The 26122-nt window shown below is 37.5% G+C and overlaps 2 protein-coding genes across 4 annotated transcripts in view; both read left to right on the top strand.

Annotated features, from left to right (window-relative positions):
* kank3 (KN motif and ankyrin repeat domains 3) overlaps nt 1-16390 on the top strand; it is a 71265-nt gene extending 54875 nt beyond the window's left edge. For all 3 annotated transcript variants that reach the window (XM_057841182.1, XM_057841183.1, XM_057841181.1), the window contains exons 9-12: nt 1017-1163; nt 6356-6552; nt 12884-12985; nt 15047-16390. In XM_057841182.1, the coding sequence (XP_057697165.1) occupies nt 1017-1163; nt 6356-6552; nt 12884-12985; nt 15047-15106 (506 nt within the window). In that variant the 3' untranslated portion in view covers nt 15107-16390. The remainder of the gene's footprint in view (nt 1-1016; nt 1164-6355; nt 6553-12883; nt 12986-15046) is intronic.
* A 4430-nt stretch (nt 16391-20820) lies between these two features.
* LOC130919256 (GTP cyclohydrolase 1-like) lies at nt 20821-25515 on the top strand. Its single transcript, XM_057841809.1, has 6 exons — nt 20821-21220; nt 21494-21603; nt 21695-21750; nt 24908-24939; nt 25038-25122; nt 25221-25515. The coding sequence occupies exons 1-6, from the start codon at nt 20968-20970 to the stop codon at nt 25348-25350; spliced, it is 666 nt and encodes a 221-aa protein (XP_057697792.1). The 5' UTR covers nt 20821-20967; the 3' UTR covers nt 25351-25515.
* The last annotated feature ends 607 nt before the right edge of the window (nt 25516-26122 follow it).

Genomic DNA, 26122 nt, shown 5'->3' with positions numbered 1-26122 from the left:
CACACTTGGAATCATTGCTGTAGTTTAGACCGGTGTTTTCCAACTTATATTGAGCCACTCATATTGCATTGTGAAAAGCTCTCGTACACCAGCAAACAAAAATATTCTAAAAAGATGATGCTCTTGTTTCAAAGAATTGACTCACACATTTAATCAGTGTGAAATTTTTGAGACAACATCGTCAATATTTCACCATTTTTTTTGATAGTGCGTCAAGAGCTTTCGCGGCTCAATAAAAGTTGGGAAAGACATTGACCCCCAGTAAGGACAGCAATCCTAACTGCACTCTACCACCATCTAGTGAGCAAACTTGTTGTGCTCAAGGGCTACTTTAGTTTTTTGGGGGTTTTTGTTTTTTGGTTAATGAGTAGGTTCAAACAAAATAAAAATCTGCATGCAAATTACAATCTAAAATTATATGTCTAATAAATTAAGTTGGCTAACAATTATTAAATGTATTAACTAAAATAAATACAATCCATTATGACACAGATTTCTTTGACCATATACAGGATGAGCCATTTCATTAGCAATGAATTAAAAAAATAACAATCAATACTTTACCATTATAGGAAACAAAAACGCCTGCTAATTAAACAACAGCAATCACAGCTTGATTATATAAATACTCAGCGGGCCTTCTAAAAAAATTAGTTGACTTGCTTTCAATGCTCCTCTCACACTTACACATTAACATGTGTGCGCACACACACACACACACGCACGCACCCCCCCCCCCCCCCCACACACACATATTTGCCAATCTGCCAACCTTCCATCGCATATTAAAATAAACAAGAAAAAAAAAATCCTCCAACTCGGGATGAAGATGATTCGTAATTCGTAACCACATAGATGAATACTTTCGCCACACTAACTACAATTAACTTTCTGTCAGGGTTGAGGAATACTGAACATTATCATTGTAAAGGCAGAATTATTATGTTGAATCTCTAAACTCATCATCAACATCAACATCATCTCAATATCATCAATCTGACCTTTGCCTGTTTCAGACATGTGCTGTGTGGACCAACAGAACAAGGCGGGTTACACGGCCATCATGTTGGCTGCTCTGTCCACTTTGAAGGAAGACGACGACATGTCCGTAGTCAAGAAGCTCTTCAGCAAGGGCAATGTCAATGCCAAGGCCAGCCAGGCATGTGACCATTAACATTGTCTAAGACGTTTGATCTTGTGCTCACTAAACAACATTACAACAGGTCTTGGAATTGATTTGTGACATGTGATGTTTTACATGATAAAAGAGCAGTATTTCAGGTCATCAAGATACATAGACCGCTCACCCTTCCATAGATTATACATCAGGGGTGAATGTGGGCCAGAACTGTGCTTTTATCTCGAAAATATGGCTGCAACTGTCAAACCTCTATGTTAAAAAAAAAGACTGCCAAGCTGCCACACACACATCTCCAAGAAGAAAACAATCTACTATCGTCACATTTACATACTCTAGTGTTCACAACAAGCCCAATGAAGTGCTGGTGTAGTGTCATCTGTTTCCACAGATATTTATTTATTTATTCCACTGCGTTCTCCCAGCGTGTGTCTGACGAGTCGCGTCAATGTGCACATGCGCTCAGCTAACCACCCTGGCCTGGACTACAGTTGTCTGTTCAATTGGCTGACATATTGACATGTGATCACCATGGATAGTTAGCTCTGATTGGTTCAAATAGAAAAAGCTTGTTGAAATAACGCGATAAAAAAGGGCAATGCAAAGAAAAATTGATCAGATCTTTTAGAGAAAGGAAAGAGTTGAAGAGGCTTATTTTATTTTACTTTTTCTGATGGGGAGGTTCAGAACATCTTCCATAACCCTATTATGCCTTACACCAAAAAAAGCTGATATTTTAAATTTGAAAGCTTTATGTGGTCCTTCAACATAATTAAAAAAAAAAAGAAAAGAACACTTTTTAAAAATTAATTTGTATTCATAGTATGTTCTCTAATTTGTATCATAAATGATACATTAAGCATTAGAAGCAGTTATCATAGTAAAACAAGTATAACAAAAGTGGGATTGAAAACTATATGGTTTTAAACAACTTTTTTTTCTTTTACTGCAATGTGGTCCAGAAATGCTTGTCTCAAATTAGGTAAATTTGGCAATATACACTGCTCAAAGAAATAAAGGGAACACTAACGTAACACATTGTAGATATAAATGAATGAAATATTTTTATTAAATACTTTGTTTGTTCCATAGTTGAATGTGTTGACAACAAAATCACACAAAAATTATCAATGAAAATCAAATGTATCAGCCCATGGAGGTCTGGATTTGGAGTTATACTCAAAATGAAAGTGGAAAAGCACACTACAGGCTGATTCAACTTTAATGTAAACAAGTCAAATTAAGGCACAGTAGTGTATTTGATCTCCACGTTCCTGGATGAAGTCCCTGCAACGCCTGGGCATGCTCCTAATGAGACGACGGAGGGTGTCCTAGGGAATCTCCTCCCAGATCTGGACCATGGCATCACTGAGCTCCTGGACAGTGAGGAGCAACCTGGCTTTGCCAGATGGACCTAAACACAATGTCCCAAAGGTGTTCTATTGGATTTAGGTCAGGTGAACGTGGGGGCCAATAATTTTATTGATTCCTTCTTCCTTCAGGAAGTGTTTCATACTACAGCCACATGAAGTTGGGCATTGTCGTGGACCAGGAGGAACCCAGGTCCCACTGCACAAGCGTAGCTTATGACAAGGAGTCCAAGGATTTCATCCCGATACCTAATAGCAGCCAGGGTTCCATCATCTAACCTGTAGAGGTCTGTTTGTCCTTCCAAGGATATGCCCCCCCTGACCATCACTGACCCACCACCACACCAGTCATGCTGAATGATGTTTCAGGCAGCATAATGTTTTCCATGGCATCTCCGGGCCCTTTCACGCCTGTCGCATGTGCTCAGGTTGAACTTGCTTTCATCGGTGAAGAGCACAGAGTCAATGGCATAGTCGCAAATTCTGGTGGTCTGTGGCAAATGCCTATCAAGCTGTACAGTGATTGGCAATGAGCACAAGGCTCACTACAGGATGTCATGCCCTCAGGCCATCCTCAGGGAGCCTGTTTCTGATTGTTTGGTCAGAAACATTCACACCAGTGCCCTGCTGGAGGTCATTTTGTAGAGCTCTGGCAGTGTTCATTCTGTTCCTCCTTGAACAAAGGAGTGGATACCGATTCTGCTGAGGGTTTAAGCATCTTCTACGGCCCTGTCCAGCTCTCCTGTAGTAACTACCTGTCTCCTGGAATCTTCTACAGGACGGCAGTTTGCTCCTCAGACTGTCCAGGAGCTCAGGGATGTGCTGGTCCAGATCTGGGAGGAGATCCCTGAGGAGAACATTCGCCACCTCATCAGGAGCATGCACAGGTGTTGCAGGGAGGTCATACAAGAACGCGGAGGCCAAACACACTATTGAGCCTCATTTTGACTTGTTTAAAGGACATTACATCAAAGTTGGATCAGCCTGTAGTGTGTTTTTCATTTTCACTTTCATTTTGAGTATAAATCCAAATCCGAACCTCCGTGGGTTGATACATTTGATTTTCATGGATAATTTTTGTCTGACTGTTGTCAGCATGTTCAACTATGGAAAGAACAAAGTATTCAATAAAAATATTTCATTCATTCAGATCTACAACATGTCATGATGTTAGTGTTCCTTTACTTTTTTGAGCAGTATAGTTAATGTGCACCTTGGACTAATTTGTGTTCATTTCCATGTGTTAGGCTACTTATTTATTTCCATATAATATAAAATATTCAATGTTTGCATTATCTTCAATCAAATTAATTTCTATAGCCCTTTACCAAAACCTGAAAGTTCCTCAAAGTGCTTTAGAACAAAGACAAACATGGTTCATGATGGATAAAAGGAAGGAAAGTACTATACAATGACATTAAGAAAAACAAAGCAACGCATCACGATAAGTCAAAACAGCAAATAAAACAATAAAACAGATATAATCCGAAAACATTAAAACCCTTAAGAAATAAAACCAGGCTACCCTAGTCTTAAAAATATATTCCATTTAACTGTGCATAATGTAAGTAATTTGTACTTATTTTTGTTAACGAATGGTGCTTTTTAAAAATAATATATGGGGGAAAACACAGACGACTGAAAAAGCAGTTTCTGCTCTTGCACTCCTCTTTAAAAGAAACTGCTGTATTATAAGCCAAAACAACTGTTGTGTTTGATAGAACAATATGTGTATATGCTGCCATAGCAGATTCATGGCGCATGAAGCCCCCGAACTATTTTTAGTTTGTCCGTTTCACCCTGAAAACCCCCGTTTACAGACGTCGCGCAACCGCTTTTGTTTCAACCCAGCCATAAAACGAAGGTAATTAATGATATTTATAATTCAAAATGTCTGTCGTTTTTAGCTTAGAATCATTAATTAATGTCTCATATTTTGTTTGTTTGTTTTTTTTTAATGACTTTCACTCACATATTTTAAACTTTTAAACAAATTACGTCACAATGAAAAAATATGGCGTCTGTAAAAAAAGTCACAGATATCTACCTCATAACTATCGCTAATTGTATTTTTTTTTTGTTACTGTCGCATTTTCTCCGATATGTTAGATGATGAATAATCAATCCAAACAAAGAAAAATGGGGGGAAAAAAAACGTTCAAAAGGGTAAATTTATGAAAAAGAAAATGTCAACCCCTCCTTGATGTCTGAGATTTCTGCATCGCGACCCTTGTTATATGACCATGTTTCACCCATAAAATCCCCCAAAAATCCAGCTGTGGCCATTCACAGCTGTGTCTTGACACTCAGTGATACATGCTACATGGAGTTTTTGGATCGAAACGAGGTAAGTACGCGATAATATCTCGTTAAAGTCATGGCGTCTGTAATTCTGCTCTCCCATGCTCTCACCTCCAGATAGGGTTTTGCTGTTTAATTTTATTTAATTTTATTTTTTTGAATGCCCTCCTGTTCAAAATGTTTGTTCCCCCAGAAAATTGAGATTTTAAGCTTTCCAATGATGTATCACACATGCATATCGGACAATTTTGAAAGTTGGCTAAATTGGGGGTCTCAGAGCGGAACTTCAAGTCACCTGAGTCTTTTCCGCCATATATAAATATATATGTTACAATATTGCACATCATTGAACGGATAAAAGTTGAATGAAAATCAGTTCCTCATGTATGCCTTGTAAGTGTCATACAGTAGCCTAATTCATGTGTAAAACCTTTATTGTTTATTGTACTGCTTTATTGTGTGTTATATGTTTAACTGCCAAAAGCAGTTTTCTTTGCATTTCTGTGGTTTTAGGAGATTTAATCAAACCCCCCACCTCCCTCCCCTCCCCCTGGCGACCTTCATGTAAGGGAGGTCCGGCAATAAATTCTAGCCACTTTCACCCCTAGTATACATGGAGACCAATCCAAATTTTGCCGAACTACAACCCCGGGTTATCACAAATTTTTAGTCGAAGTTACTGTATTTTTCAGTCGAATTGAAGATTGTAACATTTTGATAGCTGACTTCTTTTTCCTACTGACTTTTATTGTGCATTAAGTCAATTGTAGTGTTCCACTCTAAGTGACAGGTCATCAAAAAAAAATTGTCCCCTCAAGTCACATATGAACCAATTCTGAGAATGTTTGTGGTCTTTTCGGATAATTGAATGATGTTGTGAACTGTGTGCGGTAGACACGCGTTCACAATGTGAAGTCATAAGACTGTTTGGCGTCATGGCCCGGGCTTTAAATCCAATTACTTACCCTTGTTGCTGAGAGGAGTGCAAAACATCGCATGCAGCGAAACCTTATGCTGCCAGGTTATTTGTAATTTCCTTTTAATTAGCCACACAAGGTTTTCTATTTGAGAGCTCTCAAAATTGCTATTTAAGAGGGAATCAACTTATAACAAACGTTTGGCTGTTGGGACACTGCATAGCCTTTCAGGGCAACACTTCTCTCCATGTTAATTTATTTATTGGATTCAGAAGAACCAGCAACGTTCAGGATAAGGGAGACATGCCTGGTTTTAGAGGGGCAAAAGTGTCTTCATTTATCCACTGCGAGCAGATGAAATTGCCTGACCTTAAGTAACTGCAGGAAAACAGAAACTACTCAGTTTCAAGTGTAACTAATGCTATTTTGGTCAGGGTTTAATTTCTCTCATTCCCACCATTTGACAAAGTGGTGAACCAAGAATGTGTAAACACAGATGTGCTGATTAATTTCATAGAGAATGTGACTCTTTGCCCAGGTCATTTTCAACCACTTGGCACTCAACACAAAGTATTTCCCCACACGTGTGTAATAATCTTTTTTTTTTTTTTTTCTACCTGTGCAGGCAGGTCAGACGGCACTGATGTTAGCGGTGAGTCACGGCCGTCAGGAGATGGTGGAGGCGCTTCTGGAGTGTGGCGGTGATGTCAACGTGCAGGATGATGAAGGCTCCACAGCTCTGATGTGCGCTAGCGAACACGGCCGAGCCGAGATTGTCAAACTCCTCCTTGAACAGCCTGGTTGCGACATTTCCATCGTTGATAATGTGAGATATCTTACATTCACTTGGGGAATGCAAATTAGTGGAATATCGCTGAAGGTCCAACATTGTTGCTTCTTCTAATGACCATGGTTCTCAGTGTCAAGCATATTTTTTTCTCTTTGTGACAGTAACAACATTTATTCATCAATACAGAAACGAGAGGGTCAATAGAACGAAAGTAAAATGTTAAATCAATATTCCTGTGGTCACGATTCTCAAGTTTTAGTAGGTGGAAGGGCAGAGCATGTTTTTGCTGATGTCATTTTGCCCAGCCAAAAATAATCCTGAGGACTGAGAAGGTGAAAAATTTTATTGATAATACTTCAAATTTATTCAATTTATCACCCAATTGTTCTCAATCTTTCAATCCTGTGTCAATTCTAAACTAAAATTAGGTGGGACCTTGAATTTGGGATCTCATGGTTTTTGATGTAGAAAACCCTGGACATTTGTAACCGTTAGCTTGAACTTCAGTTTATGGAAAAAGGGCCAAACAACAAAATTACTGGACCATTTTTGTTCTTTTGGATTTTAAATTGCTCCCTTTCATCAAACAATGCAATTTACAAACATATTAAATAGGTTGAAAAAATATAATATGTGGTCTTTAAAGCTCGATCTGGAAAATGGAAAACGACAAAATAAACTCAGTTACTACAGTACTGACGCCCAAAGATTTCGTTGTGCCGTGAGACTTCGGCGTCAGAATACTCTAACGCTGCCATTGTAGGTCCCAGACATACTAATGAGGAGGAAAACAAGGTCTAAATTAGTTCTGAAAAGAGTGTTTATCATTTAAAATTAATATTGGCGTTAGGTGCATGCCACTTCACCTAGGGACATGTGCAGAGAGCCATTTTCTCATGTAGTGCGCTGTTTGCCATGTGCTAAAGGCAAGGCGAGGCAAATTTATTTATATAGCACAATTCAACACAAGGCAATTCAAAGTGCTTTACATCACATGAAGATCATAAAAATCACATTAAAATCAGTAGGACGTAAAAACAAAGACAATCGAAATAGGAAATAAAATTATACATAAAAATCACAATCATGAATAGAATTTTAAAAATATAATAAAACAAAATAAAAAAAATCATTAATAATAATAATGCACAAGAGGAATAGAAAGCAAATAGATTGAAATATATAGACAGTTATGGATATGCAGTGCTAAACAAAAGCGTTTTAGCCCTAATTTAAAGAAGCTAACAGTTTGAGCATACTTCAGACCTTCAGGTAACTTGTTCCAGAGGTGAGGAGCATAATAACTAAATGCTGCCTCACCCTGCTTGGTTCTTGTTCTTGGAACATACAGGAGACAGGTTCCAGACGACCTTAGGGGTATAGATGTTTCATAGGAATCTAACAAATCAAGCATGTATTTTGGTCCAAGGCCATTAAGTGTTTTGTAGACAAGCAGTAGTATTTTATAGTCTATCCTCTGATTCACTGGAAGCCAGTGTAACGATTTCAAAACTGGTGTAATGTGGTCCAGTCTCCTTGTATTTGTGAGGACTCTAGCTGCAGCATTCTGTACTAGCTGCAGCTTCCTGACTGATTTTTTTTTTTTTATCAAGACCTGTAAATATACCATTGCAATAGTCCAATCGGCTGAAAATGAATACATGCATAAGTTTTTCCATGTCTTGTTGAGTCAGAAGCCCCTTAATTCTAAAAAAATTAAATATTTTTTAGGTGGTAATAAGCAGATTTAGAGGCAGACTTTAGATGGCTATAAAATTTTAGGTCTGAGTCAATAATTACGCCAAGATTTCTGACTTGATTTGTAGCTGTAAGTGACATTGTGCTAAGGTGCCTGCATATCTTTGACCTTTCCTTTTTTGGCCCAAAAATGATCACTTCTGTCTTCTCCACATTTAACTGGAGAAAATTCTGGCACAACCATTCATTGATTTGATGAATGCATTTACTCAGGGAGACTAAGGGACTATAATCATGTGGGGACACAGAAATGTAGAGTTGTGTGTCATCTGCATAGGTGTGACAGGAGGTGTCATACTGTTCCATAATCTGAGCTAGGGGAAAAATATAGATGTTAAATAAGAGTGGTCCAAGAATTGACCCTTGAGGGACTCCACACGTGAATTTGGTTCGTTCTGACTGAAGGTTACCGATAGACACAAAGAAATCCCTATCATGTAAATAGGATGTGAACCACTGAAGAACAGTGTCCGTAAACCCTACCCACTGTTCCAATCTGCTGAGCAGTATGTTGTGATCAACCGTGTCGAATGCAGCGCTGAAATCAAATAGTAGCAGAACAGATGATTTAGTTCGAATTTCATTCATTGTGTTTGCAATGGAGCGTTGGTAGCCATTTTGAGTAAACTTTCCTCAGAAGGGTGGGTAGCCTTATCAAAACTTGTTCTATTTCAAAACTGCAAGCACTAAAGACGAAAAGTGCGTCCAATAGCCGCCAATTACAGGTAATAAGTTAAATTTAATTTGATAAATATTGAGACATAACATATACATAACATTAGGGAAAAATATTGACATCTAAAATTCAGGCAGTATTGCTCAACACGATCTAAAGTGTACATTTTCAACATTTATTGTGTACAGTGGTCCCTCATTTATTGTGGTGATTATGTTCAGAAAATAATACACTTTGTTCAAAAAGAACCACAATACTTGAAATTTTTGTTTTCAATGTTTTTCTGTCAGAGATTGAAATGTCCAATTTTGTGAGCATTACGTGAAAATTTCTAACTACTGTATTTTGCGGACTATAAGGTGCACCGGACTATAAGCCCCCACCCACCAAATTTGACACAATCACGGCATTTGTTCCCATATAAGCCGCACTGGACTATAAGCCGCAGCTGTCCTCACTGTATTATGGGATATTTACGAGAGGTGGGAATCTTTGGGCACCTAACGATTCGATTACAATTACAATTCAGAGACTCCGATTCGATTATAAATCGATTATTGATGCCCCCTTCCCCCCATTTTTTTTTCTTTTTAATGTTTTGTATATATTTTTCAAAATTGTTCAGAAATCCTCTCAGGCTAAATAAACCAAACTACTATTTTAGTATCAAGTTACCGGTTAAAAACAGTCAATAAAATACTCAAGTCCCCATTCTGTATCAGCAGCTTTAAAATACATTCAATTAATTTAATGTGAATCAACCGTTAAAGTTGTTAAAATTGCACCCGTTATTCCATAATTTCCCTCATATCTACTTTCGACATGTGAAAGTTTTAAAACTGTTTCCCTATTTAAAGATAGATTCAAGTCAAGATTTTGTCGATTTAGGGGTATTTTAGATAAAAAGTAATTAGGTTCTCTACAACAGAGCCTTCTAGAGAAGTCTACTGCTTTAAGATGGCGCCTGTTTACTAGTGTGGGAAGTCTGTCTTTTCACATGTAGTCTAGATATATGTGATATCTACCACAGCCGTATGTTGCCGTATGTTTGTAGCAACTAGCAACTGGGCGCTGTTTTTAGTGGCTGACGGCCGCAGTCAGGTATTATATTTTTTTAACCTAGCGGCATTAGCTGCACATGATATTTACTCTCGGTCCGTTCCTCATTGCGTCCCGAAGACCGCGCTGACTGCGTTTTATTTCCGCTTTACCTGGTATAATTCAATAATTGGAATTTGGATGTTTGTAAGTCATTCTCGAAACTTCCACGGCCGAATCGCGAATAATCTAAGAATCGGAAATTTTGCACGCCTCTAGTATTTACTACACATACTAACCGACCATACTAACACTTTATTTAACAGTGGCATCATAAGACAGTCATAAGACCAAATGAACCACCATTGCTTTAAGAAGCTTCATTTGGCCATCACTGCTCCCTTAGGGGAGAGGGTCAACCTCTGCTGCCACTTGCTGTCAACACTGTTGCCGTCCAACATGCCTCCTAGCATGCATTGCAGCGCTACAGATGTAAATAACAATCAAAATTCATGTTCTGTGCTAGTTAATTCTTCATTTACTGTTCCAGTTATTTCATTAATTGGTAGTTATGGTATTAAGTAACACTTTATTTGACAGTGGCGCCATAAGACTCATTAGACCATCATAATTCTGAGATGACACTGCCATGGGCATTAATTAATGCTTATGACAAATGTCATTTTGTGTCATCCCACTTTTGAATGGATTTAAAGGATCCGAGCTGGACATAAATAGAGTTGGTGACATAATTTGCCGGATGGCACTTGTCACTTGTCATTAGCATTCATTTTCATTCATAAAGTGTTGCCTACTAACCCAAATAAATCAACAAATAAGCCGCACTGTACTTTAAGCCGCAGGATTCAAAATGAGGGAAAAAGGTAACGTCTTATAGTCCGAAAATTACGGTATGTTTTTCTGTTCAAGTTTGAAATGTCCAATCTTGTGAGCGGTATTTAAACACATCTTCTCATCGTCTCTCATCTCATCATCTCATAAAGGCGTTAACATTTTCTCACTTTTCTCGTTTTCACGATCAAAATTTTAAACTAGAGCATAATGTAAAAGAAAAAATCTTTTTCCGTTAGCTTAACATTGCCTGTTGTGCAGATGTCTGCACCCGAGCTATAACGTGCGGGCGTATTCACATCTGTGATTCAGCTTCATCTTATTTCCTGAAACAGCTTGTATGAGTTTGGAGTTTTTTAAACGCTTGTAATTCCATTTTGGCAAGACAGAACCAGAGTCCGATTAATTTTGTCTGTCTTCACTTCACCCCAAATTGTGCTGTTGACAGGAAACACTGAACAATCTGCAAGCCATCAGGGGAGGTAAAAACAGATTTCTGACTAATGCCAATGACTGATACAAGTCATCTTAAAAATGAGGATTTATCTGTCAACCAAGTCAAACCTAAAAGCTTACATTCTATGCGTCAAGGTACTTAGGGAAAAACGTCCGGACATGCCGACATTTCCGAGATGACTGTTAGCCAGAATGAGTTTGCCTCTGTTGGATTGGGTTTCACTTTTGCACAGCTGGACTGATGGTGGGGGGAACTCCAATCTCACTGAACATGACGAAACAGGACTCAAGGCAAAACAGCTTTCTCCATATAAGTAATGTATCACTTGAGATGATAAGTTCTTTCCATTCATTTTTTTTTTTAAAACTGGTACAGAGTGCATAGTTTACCAGCAATACTTCCTTTCCGATGATCATCTATTCAAGGTCACAGGAAAGCTGTAGTGTCAAGGTTCAGGAGGAGCGGGAAATCAAAACTCTGGGGAAACTAGGAAGCAAAACAAAAGGCAGCGAGATGGAGGAAAAACTCAGGGTGTTATAGAATTACCACAAAAACCAGCATTATTCAAAACTATCAAAGTCCAAACAAGGAGGAACCAGTAAACCAAAAACCAAAGTAGCAAGCAAGACTTACTCGGTGCAAACACAAGGAACAGGAGCACTCACATGGCAATGGCAAGGACCCCGATCTGACCAAGTACAGTATAGTATATACAGACGGGTAATGAGAAGAGATACAACTTGTAAGAACGAAAGGTGGAGGGGAAACTTCTTAGCAGACACGGGGAGCAGGCATGCAACAGAGCCCCTTTCAGACATATTCTGAACTCCGGTTAAATCCCGGGATTTAAACAGGTAGCCCTTATGTCTGAAAGCAATGTTCAGGGTTGACTGACATGGACATTAACTGGGTCGCGTCCTATTAAAATGTCTGGGACTTACCCGTGATGCAACATGTGTGAAAGCAGCTGTTTAATTCCTGGGTCACAGCGCGAAGGCTGATGACTTAAATATCATGGCGGGCCGATCATCATTTCCTCTTTCTTTGCAGTAAGATGAAAAGCATTAAACATTGCAATGATCAACAGGGCAAACTGGAAAGATAGCCAAATTAAACTGGAAACACCAAAATTTAATCGCTACTGAATCTTAGAGCCGAGGAAGAAACAGTCCATCGTCTATCTTTAGAAATGTGTGATTTATTTTGTTGCATATGCCAAACAAATATGATGTAATGTCCAGGTTACAAAATCCCGGTCCCCGCCCTCCCCGCACAGAGAGCACCGAGTTGCCAACAGGGGACAAGTCTAAAAGTGTCTAACCTGGGTAATTCCCGGTACATCTCCCCATGTCTAAAAGCCATGACACGCGTCAATCTGCGTCACCGTACACAGGAATTTAGCTAGTGGTAAGTCTGAAATGGGCTCAGGTGGCATAAATGGGGCAATCGCAAGTGAAACAATGGAACCAAAAAAAACGGGATACGAGAAGCAAACCAAAATCTTAACAAAACAAAGTATAGACCCTAACATGTAGTCTTGCAAGTCTTGGCTAATTTCTTTTTGCCTTCCTGCCTTTGGATTGCAGGATGGCAGCAATGCGCTCTCCATCGCGTTGGAGGCATCTCACAATGACACTGCTGTGCTGCTCTACGCTCATATGAACTATGCAAAAACTCAGAGCGCTGTGGTAAGTGCACCTCCTCCTTTTTGTGCTGTTTGCTCACAAAGAAAACTAACAACAGGATGCTTTAGGATACTGTTAGGAGTTCAGTTTTTACAAGGATTAACATTAATTAATACTACTGTATTTCTTTTTCAATCTTTGTTTATAAATGATTCCGCAGTGCTCTGCTGGCCTCTACTGGAATCATCATGCACTTGCATATTCTCTCTTGAGGCCTAGCTATTCTAAATCATCATGAATCGGTTTGAAATTTATTATAATGAAGTTAATAATTTATTGTATTTTTTTTTTTTTTTTTTTTTTTTTTTTTTTTTATATTTCAATTGCAGCACATAAAGCAGTTTTCATTGTATACTGGAATTTCTCACATTTCTGCATAAAATCACCATCAAATGTGATCTGATCTTTGTCAAAATCACACAGATGTAAAAACAGTGTCTGCTTTAACTTAAACCACCCAAATATTTATAGGTTTTATATTTTAATGAGGATAGCATGCAAAAAAATGACAGAAGTGAACCCTCTACCCAAGGAGACTTTGAGCAATTGAAACCAATTTTTACCAAACAATTCAGTTGTGTGCCCTATCACTGATGAGTGGTTTAAAACTGCCTTGCCCACTATAAAACACACACCTGATAAGAATTGTCTTGATGAGAAGCATTGTCTGATGTGCATCATGGCTTGGTCAAAAGAGCTCTCTGAAGACGTGCAATCAAGGATTGTTGATTTGTATTAAGCTGGGAAAAGACACTAAACCATCTCTAAAATTCTGGATGTTCATCAATCAACAGTCAGAGAAGTTGTCTACAAATGGAGAGTTTGGCACTGTTGGTTCTCTCCCATGGAGTGGCCGTCCAGCAAGGATGATGCCAAGAGTTCAGCGCAGAATACTCAGAGAGGTAAAAAAGAACCCTAGAGTGTCAGCTAAAGACATACAGAAATCACTGGCACAGTCCAATATCTCTGTGCGCACATCAACTATACGTAAACTATGGCCAAGAATGGTGTTCATGGAAGGACTCCACGGAGGAAGCCACTGCTGTCTAAAAAAAACATTGTTGCTCGTTTAATGTTCGCAAAAAAGGCACTTGGACACACCACAGAAGTTTTGGCAAAATAGTTTGTGGACTGATGAAACAAATGTTGAATTGTTTGGGAATGATACACAACGTCATGTGTGGAGGAAAAGTGGAACAGCTCACCAACATCAACACCTCATCCCCACCTTGAAGCATGGTGGAGGGAGCATCATGATTTTGGGCTGATTTGCTACCTCAGGGCCTGGACAACTTGCAATCATTAATGGAAAAATTAATTCAAAAGTTTGTCAGGATGTTTTGCAGGAAAACCTGAGGCCATCTGTCAGACAGTTGAAGCTAAAAAGAGGATGGATGCTGCAACAAGACAATGATCCAAAACACAGAAGTAAATTAACTTAGTTTCAGAAGAACAAAATACACGTTCTGGAGTGGCCAAGTCAAAGTCCAGACTTGAACCCCACTGAGATGCTGTGGCATGACCTAAAGACAGCGATTCATGCCAGACATCCCAGGAATCTGACTGAACTACAGCTGTTTTGTGGAGAAGAATGGGCCAAAATTAGTCTTGATTGATGTGCCAGACTGATCTGCAGCTACAGGAAGTGTCTGGTTGATGTTATTGCTGCCAAAAGAGGGGGGGGGGGGCACAAATTATTAAATGTGATGGTTCACTTACTTATTTTCCCCCCTTCTGTCATTGTTTGAATACTATCCTCATTAAAATATGAAAACATATACATGTTTTGGTGGTTTTGGTTAAAGCAGGCACTGTTTTTTCATCTGTGTGATTTTGACAAAGATCAGATCACATTTGGTGACTTAATGCAGAAATGTGATGAATTCCAAAAGGGTCAGACGCTTTTTTATACCACTGTAAGAACATTTCTGAGTCAGCTGAGACAAGATCATCATTTGTTTGTTTGTGAAGTTTGGTGGTGTAAAGTTCTCCTAATGTCAAATATACAGTACAGTGTATCTTGGCTTAATAGAGATTCAGAAAGCCTTGCATTCTATGTTTCAGGGAAGTCCAAAGTCTCCGAGGAGCCCGACCAGTAGCCACAAGTCATGGCCGCCAGAGTGACATCATTGCAACAGAAGAAAAGCAAAATTAACTGGATCTGGGCTGTGAAAAGCTCCACTGGAATTGAATAAAATCATAAAGTATTTATATATTGTAATATGCTATGCATTGCATTGTTAATATGAGAATATTATTTTTCCATCAAGATGATGAAAGGTTATATTATTTCTCCAACTAATAATTTTATTGCATGTCAGTTACAGGAGATTGTACTATTTGCACTCCACTAACATGTATACTCAAAAGGCAACGCATCAATAACACTGCCATTTTAAAGTAAGGAACTGTACACACAAGACTTGAGAAGAAACTACATTTTCCTGAGAAAGTTAATGTGAATGCAGTCGCAAAGCAGAGATATCAAAGAATCTGTCATAGTACATGATTCTTTGTTGCAGTTCCGATTGATCTCCTGTGTATGAAACCAGATGTGTACTATGTAACAGTTGGTGATAAGTGAGACGTTCAAGATGTATAGTCAATATATACAGATAATTACATATATGTTTCGATGATATTATTATCTCTGTTAAGTCTGCCTATATTCTTTGACACTCATCAGTTCACGTCAGTTTGTGATTCGTATTTGAAGTGCAGGTCAGCGATGTCCCAGTTTACAGAAAGTTGGCATGCTTGCTTTTCAAGAAAATTTTATTTTAATGTCAGTTTGTGGCATGCTTGCTTTTCAAGAAAATTTTATTTTAATGTCAGTTTGTGTCTCAGTATTCACATAAACTAACTCTTATCCTACCTTTTGTTTGAGGCGTTTGCTTACATTTTTTTTTTCCAGTACAGTCGATCTTACTAATGTGAATGCAATCTATCTACACATACTGTAATATTTGCCCTTTAATTGACTGACAACCAGTCCAGGTTGTAGTTTTCCATTCACCAGAAGTCAGCTCCATGAGACGAAAAGCAGTGAAGAAAATGTAATGTAGTGCAATACAATTTGTGAAGTTTAAATATTACAATGTTCAGATGTCATTATTTTTGGGGGGAGATTTTCAGTTTCTAAACCAAATTATTATGTAAATTTCATCAATGTAGTTACTTGTGCTGGTTTGGAGTCAAATGTGGATCAAATGACTCTAAACAAGTAATTAGACTTTTAGCCTCTCCCAATCGAATAAATACAATTTACAGTATATGAAGAGTGTATAACTGTTATAGTTACATCAAGGTTTCTGTGAATTGTTTGCTTTCTTCAAACCTATTTAGACATGATCTTAAATACTGTATAAACGATGTCAATATTTTCCCAATAAAGTACATTTAACTACATTTGATCTCATTCATCTGGGGTTTGATGATGAAATCTCAATCAATCTCACAGACCTTCCTTATGTGTGTCTGCTGACTGTCACACTTGATTTGCGAAATAATTATTCATTGCATGGTATGAACTTAAAAACAAGGTCTGCAGTAAGGTATTTCTGAGAAAAACAGTAAAATTAATGACCTTCAAGCTTAACTAATGAAGCAATACGTTTAATGCGTTTAGTCAAGTCAGTTTACCATCAACTTTGTCCACATATACTGTGCCATAACAGCTGTCCAAAATACCTTTCTCAGAATGAGGTACTTACGAAACTGCTAACGTCAATCCAAGACTATTGTTATCATCTTTGTGATACCACATATTTATGCAGCTCTTCTTTTGGATGTAATTTCTTTGTGATAGTTATGTTGTAGCTGCTCAGTGTATTTCATACTTAATAAGCAATTCACCTAATTTGTGGGTTTGCCCATAAATTGCAATGTGATCAGTACAAAACACAGTATATCTTGAATAACAGTACAATACTTTTCAGAAATAGCCAGTAGTTTGCATTCACATTCTTCATTCCTGCCTTGTTGGTAATGAGTTTTGAATTTTAATTTCATGTAATTTTAAACAAAACTATCTAATCGGTAGTAACCAACATTTTTACCCATTATTTCTTAACTCATTGACTGATCATCATTTACTGCTAGCCCTTCCCAGTTCAAATGGTTTGGATACCTATCACCGTCAATAGTAGCCAATGAAGGCAATGGAGTTTGCTAATTTATAATTAGTGTCAGAAATCTTGCTGCAACTACTCGACTTCATTCAGTGTCTTTATTTAACCACCACCGATATAATAGATCAGGGGTCGTGAACCTTTTCTGTTGAGAGAGTCATGAACGCCACATATTTTTGAATGTAAGTCTGTGAGAGCCACACAATATGTTTAAAACTAAAAATACAAGTAATGTGTGCATTTTATGTCATTTCAACACTTTTAAATTACAACAAGTCTCTGAATTCTTTTTAATAAAATTATAATGCTTTTGCTACAACCCCTAGCAAAAAGTATGGAAACACCAGTCTCGGACGAGCACTCACTCAGACATTTTATTATGTAGAACAAACTCAGATAAAAAGCTTGAAAAAATAATCGATTAGTTCAAAAGTGTAACTTTTTAGCATTCAGAAACACTAAAATAAATAAATAAACATTGTAGTGGTCAGTAAATGTTACTTTTATAGAGCAAGTGCAGGGAAATAAATATAGAATCACTCCATTCTGAAGAAAAATATATGGAATCATGAGAACCAAACAAAGAAATAACAATCAAAACACATCTCTAGTATTTAATTTCACCATCTCTGGCTATTATGACAGCTTGCAGTCTCTGAGGCATGGACTTGATGAGTGACAAACAATATTCTTCATCAATTTGGTGCCAACTCCCTTTGATTGCAGTTGCCAGATCCTCCTTGCAGGTCGGAGCCTAGCTGTGGACCATTTTTTTCAATTTCCACCACAATAAAGTTAATTTAATTATTATAATTAATTTATTGCACTTTTGAAGTAATTCATTATTTTTTCAAGCTTTTTATCTGAGTTTGTTCTACATAATGAAATGTTAGAGTGAGTGCTCGTCCGAGACTGGTCATTCTATACTTTTTGCTTGGGGTTGTAATCAATGATGAGTATTTCTTACCATTAATGCGACTTCTACAAATATATCAATCGGTAGATTTTTTTCTTTAGTGAATTCAATGAAGTACTTGAATAAATCCTCCCCTCTTGTTGTCCCTTTCATAGTCAAAACCTTGCAATCACGCTGAACTGGGATAAATTGCTTTCGTCTGTTGACTCATCCAAAGCGAGAGAAAAAAACGGTGCCGCATTTGTGTCCATATGTCCTGCTGAAAAGTATGATACTCCTCGCCTTTTTCTCTTTTTGCCATTTTCTCAAAAAAGGTTTCTAAAATTAACTGACAGCGCCGAAAGCGAAAAAAGTTTATTTCCTGATCTCAAGCACACGCGCTCATCGGCCGCTATTTTCGACAGCAAAATACGGCAACCCCACTTGAACAGTGTCTCTTCCTCATCAGCGTTGCCTATGCGATTGATAAGATCGATAAATAGAGAGATGGACAAAACGACATGTATGTTTGCTACTTTCCCACTAAAATTACTGCGAATCTAGTCGCTGGTAACCATCGCCGTTTCGCGCAAAGGAGTATTATGAAACTTTTTTTTTTTTTTTTTTAATAATTAAAGATTTGTCTGCGAGCCAGATGCAGCCGTCAAAAGAGCCAGAGCTGGCTCGCGAGCCATAGGTTCCAGACCCTTGTAACAGTTGATGAATGAGCGCTACAGAGGGGGATCCTTAAAGAAACAATACCAAGAGTTACCACTTGTTCCATGCTTTGTCGAGGCATGTGGAAACCTTTAGTTCCAGCTGTATCTTTGCACCAAAGAGAAAAACCATTGCTTATTAAAAGATTGCATATCACAATTTTCACACATTTAACAGAAACGAATGACAGCGTTCTGGATATATAATTCAAAGAATTTTCTGAAAGAAACCTTCCATTTTTATCCTATTGTCAGGCAAATGACCTGTTGTGTCATGGCAACCCCAGTGTCAATCAGTTAGTTTATACATATAAACCATCAGAAAATTAGTTGAATACATTAAGTTGACCGTAAATATACGTATTGTTATAATATCACATTTTAAAATCAAATTCAAACCACCGCAAATTCTGGCTTTGCAGGAATGTTTGAGTGTCACTCAATACTTACGTACTGTAACGCTAACAGAAGACAAAAGATTATAAGTCTGGTCTGACTTTTTTTGACTGAACATTCCAGCTAGGAATATTTATAATCATACATTGAAAATGAGTTTTTTTGTTTCCCATCATTTTTAGGGGAATTCTAAATCAGGCTGCTTAGGAATGCTATGCTTTTGGCCAAAGACGTCGCCCATTGAATATGGTATGCCCGGTGGTGGCTCTGTTGTACAATTAGAGTCTTTAGTGGGACAAACTGAAACTCCACTCACCATTTTGGTGGTGCTCTCCGGCGTTTCATGGTCCACATCTTCAATCCTTGTTTTTTGCTCAGTAGTTGTTGTTGCTTTTGAAAGTATAGGTTTGAAAAAAATTATGTATTTCCATCTTGTTTCTTCTGTCCTCAGGTGGTTTTGGCTAAGCAAAGCAAATGACCGTCTCTAAGGTGCTAGTCTTATGATCTGTTTAAAAATGAATTTTAACCCATCATAATTTTTTTTTTTTTTTTTTTTTCATTTCATTCATTTTTGTTGGTGGTTTTATTGCTTTACAACTTTTATAGACATTTTTACAGGCAAAGTCTTAATTTTAAATTCATATATTGTAAAGTCAATTACATGCAATTGTATTTTCGGCCACCAGGGGTGGCTATGCCCCCCTGGGCCCACCTTAATCTCCGTGTACGGTTGCCAGGTAGCTCCCCAAATGGACCCTAGTCTTCTTGGTCTAATGTAAAAGTGCCCTCTGAAACACTACTACCTACAACTGATAAAATAAATCCGCCAAGATATTAAAGAATTGTGGACTTGCGCAAGTCTGGTTCATCTTCTGTTGCAAATACGATGATCTGATCGAACGATTGCTGCGAACCCTTCCAGTTAAGAAGATTTGACGTTTATCACTGTCAAAGGTACTAATACTTAAAAATAAAAAAATATAAATATATTTTAAAAACCCAATCTTTTTTTTACCTGATTCCCATCATCTGAAAAGTACCTGATAGGGCCGATTTTTGATCTGGTGATCAGATCGGGAACATCCCTAATAATTGTTTTTGATCTAAACAATACTAAGAAAAGGCAAGCCAATTTCATACACAAGGGAACTCAATTTTCTATACCTGTAAATGTTCACATGTATCCGTTCTTGATTTTACATTTATTTTCCCCGACATCTTCTGAGTTTACATTTTATTTTGTGAAAGCTTGCACTTGCAATTGTGAGGGAGTAGAACCTCTGAGGTCAAACCACTTATTTGACTTATCCCTAATGTGTTAATTTGACATTCGTAGCTATTATATAAAAGATACAAAGTAGGTGAGTTAAAGCTACCATAAGCTGCTCAACTCACCGTTTGAACACACATGACAAACATAATGGACGGAGAAAATGGAAACTGTCACCTTGTGCTTTTGTGCTTGTTGTCTGTACGATAGCCACATTAGAACATTTCTGAATAATTGTACAAGGATATTTTCTGCTACTTTATATCTCATCACGAGGATGTCAAATGCTGCTCTGTGGCAAAAGCATCTGGAAATTGATTTGTGCACTCATTACATTGATATAAATAATAATCAAAACCCATCATCAAGTAATGAGAAAGATCATCCAGTATGGTCCTTCGCGGTTCTCTCAAAATTACCGTCACATCGATGCCTAAGGGCTCCCGTTTGGTTTTTAAAGCCAAGGGGACGTTCCCTGAGAAACTAGTGAGCACACAGTAAACCATTGGTACAGTTGCATTGGAACTGTTTCGTTGTGTGCTGCAACCTTTTTGAACAGTGCGGTGCTAGGAGTCAGAATGGAGAAGAAGGGAATAGACCAAGGCCATTTCATGAATTGCATTGAGTCTAATGACAATAATTTATGCATGATGGACCAGGATTCCGGTACTAATGCAGGTGAAAGGAAGGTATCTCACATTGAGAAAGCCTACGTAACCATACTGAAAGAGCTTGGGGAGGACATCCACCGAGAGGGACTTCTTCGAACACCTCTACGCGCAGCCAAAGCCATGGAATTCCTCACCAAAGGCTACAAAATAACCACAAAAGGTTGGTTAACATTTTGCAATTTTTCTTACGTGCAACATTTTGACCGTCTCAAATTTATTTATAAAATGTCCCTAAAATTCTTTTTTGGAGAGGAAAGTCAAGGCTCCTATTAAACCGGTTTTTAAAAGAGGCATCATCTTTAAGGCTATATTACAGCATACTGTATGTCAGCAAAAATTGTGACCATCATAGAAATTAATGATCCTTCATCGCTTTGAGCCCAATCTACACTGGAGGTCCATTGAGAAAAATAATGCGTTGGACTTTTCCCAGATATCTTGAATGATGCCATCTTTGATGAAAATCACAGCGAGATGGTGATCGTCAAGGACATTGAGATTTTCTCTCTCTGCGAACATCACATGGTTCCCTTCTTTGGCAAGGTGCAGTAATCCAATAAATCCTATTAGCGTGCTTTACTAATGTTCAATTATTTTTATTGTCAATACTATCGCTTGTTTTTTATTGTTTCAGGTTCACATTGCGTACATCCCCAACAAGGTCGTTGTTGGTCTTAGCAAGCTTGCAAGGTTTGTTTTGATGCAGTCAAGGAAGTAATGCTATCATTTAAGGATTCATGTATGATACCCTAAACAAACAATTCATCCAGTAATCTTATCCCAAAACAAACAGAATCTCAAAAAAATAAGTTTGGAGTTGGCAAACATCAGTTTCAAAAGGGAAATAAAATACGCCAAAACCAAACAAACTATTGTCCCCCCATTGACTTTTTATAGCATTTGTCCTAATTTTGTTGATAGTTCAGCTTGATCTGGCCCACCACCACATCATTTTGTGTGGCCAGCAAAAGAAAATCACGTAGATCGACCCCATATTTTTCACCAAAATAAAAATTCTTAAGTACTCAATGAAAGATCGAGGACTAAAGAAATCTGAGAATATTTCTTTTACCCTTCTTAATTTTTATTATAGTTTATTCTTTAATCATTAAAAAACAGTTTATTCCCCCCTTTTTTTGTTGTTGTTGTTGGTGAAATTGTAAATACATTTAAAAAAGGGTTTTAGGCTTTTCCCCTTTTTACTGAGAACTCAAAATATAATACACAGAGATGAAACAGAAAGTAGGGTTGTTCCGATCATGTTTTTTTGCTCCTGATCCGATCGTTTTAGTTTGAGTATCTGCCGATCCCGATATTTCCCGATCCGATTGCTTTTTTTTTTGCTCCTGATTCAATTCCAATCATTCCCGATAATTTTTCCAAATCATATACATTTTGGCAATGCATTAAGAAAAAAATGAATAAAAGTCGGACGAATATATACATTCAACATACAGTACATAAGTACTGTATTTGTTTATTATGACAATAAATCCTCAAGATGGCTTTTACATTATTAACATTCTTTCTGTGAGAGGGATTCACGGATAGAAAGACTTGTAATTCTTAAAGGATAAATGTGACTTTGCATATTGTGACTAAATATTGCCATCTAGTGTATTTGTTGAGCTTTATATACAGTTTGATACTGTAGCCATTTAACTGTTCTGCCCAAATGCATGATGGGAAGTGCAACCATGACTGCGTAGTGGTACCAATTGATATATCTTCTCTGCGTTGGGAAATAACATAGGGTGTTAAGAAAAAGATAAATTACTACATTTCTTCCCCACATTGCTTCCCACAATATTTCTAATCGTAGGGAGAGGGATTGTAAGGCTTTAGCCAATTAAAAAAAGGCTCCAAAGGCTGCTACAATTCACTCTACTCATTTAACGCTGCCTTTTAGCTCCCTATATACGTAGGTAAAACGGCGCCATTACAGATTGAACACGACAATGCATGAGCGGGTAGTGCAGCGCATGCGTTAAATATTTTAACGTGATAAATTAAAAAATATATATATACTGCTGTTAACGGGATAAATTGGATAACCCTACCTTAAGCCTAAACTAAAGACTCCGGATGAGTGTAACATATTATGTCTGTGAAGTTAAATACAATTAGAAAACAATTTAATTAAAAAATACATATATATTAAAAAAAGGCATGTCCGATATTTTTTTGCCGATTCCGATACTTTGAAAATGATGTGATCGGACCAGAATATTTGCTATCGAGAGGCTCAAAAAAAGGATTTTTACCATTTTTAGGTCAAAGATGTCTCGAAACGATACATCAAGTATCAAAATAGTTGCTGATACATTTGATAATCGATTGACAATGGCTGCACACAGTTGGGAGACATAATGGCCCTCTGAAAGAAACCATAACTAAAATGTGGCCTGTGACAAATATGAGTTTGACAGCCCTCACTTAAAACAAGAGGCAGTGTACTGAAGACAACTAATAACATAACAGTAAAGGTTATTTTAAAACCAAAGGTATATAAAAAGTCTTTTTTTTTGTACAGTGGTACCTCTACATATGAAGTTAATTCGTTCTAGGACCTTGTTTGTAAGTAGAAATGGTCGTATTTCGAGCAGGATTATCCCATAAGAATACAGTATAATTCTATTAATTCATTCCACAGCCCGAAAAACTACTCTAAATCCTTAATAAATGCTGCTGGTACTATTGCAAATAGCAATTACACAGCGCAAAACTAATTACGAATTATGAATTCATAATAATAACTAATAATGTAACGAATCGGGTTCTAATGTGGCGAATGTGTTTTGCGTGCTGTACCTGAACGCACCGCGCGGCTGACTTGACAAAGTCAGAAAGGGACTTTTTACTTTCACTTTCTTCAGCTACAATAAATGATTAAAAACCTGACGAAGCTGGTGATTTTTGGTGATGTTACCACAAAAATAATTGTCACCTTATAATGGCTGGTGAACGGAGGTCGAAGGAGGACCGTCCAGATCATAGACATTCTATGGCTGTATTGTCGAGCCAGTTCAAGGACGCACGCACCACGCTCATGTTTTTCTATCATTTCCATCTTCATTTCAATGGTAACCCTCATGTTTTTCCTTTTTTTCATCACTTGCACTAACATTCTTGCAACCCAAGTTGATCTCTCTCACAAGAAAATCCGCCATGTGTCCGTCTTGTGGCAAAACAAAGAAATGATGGCGCTGTCATAAATTGTCATATTTCAAGCATGTCGTCGGATGTAGAAACAAATGGCGAGTAAAATTTTATGATTGGATGTCGAAAAGATCGTGCGTCGAAGCAATCATATGTTGAGGAACCTCTGTATTTATTCTGATTTAGCATTGGAAAGATAGATACTGTATAAGACATGATTTCCCCCTTTTTCCACAAAGTATAATTCTTTATTAAATGCTTCATTGAGTGACTCCTCTCAAATCAACTCATGCTGCTTTGACCAGCACACAACACAACACAATGAGTTTCCATAGCACATTACAGCCAATGTTTAACAAGTTAAACGAGTCGGCGCCTTTGAAACTCTCAAGCTTCTCTGGCAAGTTCAAAGCAGCTCCCTTGTCACTCATCGTTAACTAACTGCAGCTGCCCGGTGAGAAAGAAAAGCTTCAGGAGGGAGACTGCGAGGCTGTACGTGATCGGATGGGACATCTCTATGAAATCCTGCATTTATGATTATTTCTTTTAATTGGAAAAAAAACCCTGTGATGATGGCACGATGTTTGAAGCGCGTAGTAGCGAGGAATACTGTATTGTTCATTGCGATACTGACTAAAAAGTCTTCCTAAATTTGCTCTGTGACTGAAGTTTTTTTTTTTTTTTTTAGGATTGCCGAAATTTACAGCAGGAGGCTTCAAGGTGAAAAGATGTTTGACACATATTATCAATAATAAATATGTATATATATATATATATATGTATATATATATATATCTGAAGTGTTGTTTCTTGTACAGTTCAGGAACGTCTAACCAAACAAATTGCTTCAGCCATCCAAGAAGCATTGGAGCCTTTGGGAGTGGCGGTCGTCATTGAGGCAGTGTGGGTACAAGAATCATTTCTGTTGGCAAATCTTGAGTGTATGGGTTGAATTTAAGGAGAGGTAATGTATATTTGATAATGTTGTTGATGAATTTCAGTCATATGTGCATGGTGATGAGAGGCGTACAGAAGAACAACGCCAATACTGTCACAAGTGTCATGTTGGGAGCATTTGAAGAAGATCCCAAGACCAGGAAGGAGTTTCTCACCCTCACTATGAAAAAATGAGATTTTAGTTTGGATAAAATCATTGACTGTACAAGCAATGTATACAGATATCAAAATGGCAATTGTCCACAGGTCAGCACATTGATAACTCTGGATGAAAGTCTTGAATATTACAGTGCCTATGTTTAATAAAGGGTACTACGCCTGCACAATATATCGTTTGAATATCACCATCGCGATGTGCACATTTTTTGAACACATAAACTTTTGGTTTGCTTCATAAAAGCAACAAGTGTGCAGAGACATGGCTTCCTGTATCCCTTTTATGTACAGCAATCTTGATCATTCACAGACTCACTTAGCCTTGATTAAAAGGTATTACATATGATAATACAAACGTATTTTACAGTTCTGCAATTTTTTGCACTTTCAGTTCTTAACTGAATTATTTATTCTTCATTTAAGTAAATCGAAGTACTTGAAATCTATAATGCAAAAAAAAAAAAAAAAACAGAAATTAAGATAATTTTTTTAAATGAAAAAAAAAGATACAGTGTTTCAAGAATATGAAATAAAGAAAAAAAATTAAGAGTACAAAGATATGAAGAAAAACAATCTAATAAAATACCATAGACTTCACGATCAGTTGACGGGACATGGGGCTCCAGGCCGATCCATGGGGGGCTATTTTCAAAAACTTAAATTCTAATATTTTCAAAATTAAAGCCGCCAGCGACCTAAAACCAAAACAGACACCTCCCTTCGGCATATATGAGTCTTCATGAGCAGCAACATAAAAAGAATTCAAAGTCGTTCCCTAATTAAATGCAGA

This window comes from Corythoichthys intestinalis, chromosome 7 (genome assembly GCF_030265065.1).
Source record: "Corythoichthys intestinalis isolate RoL2023-P3 chromosome 7, ASM3026506v1, whole genome shotgun sequence".
NCBI lineage: Eukaryota > Metazoa > Chordata > Actinopteri > Syngnathiformes > Syngnathidae > Corythoichthys > Corythoichthys intestinalis.
The sequence above is the reverse complement of the archived record's forward strand: the minus strand, read 5'-3'. Positions and strand labels throughout refer to the sequence as shown.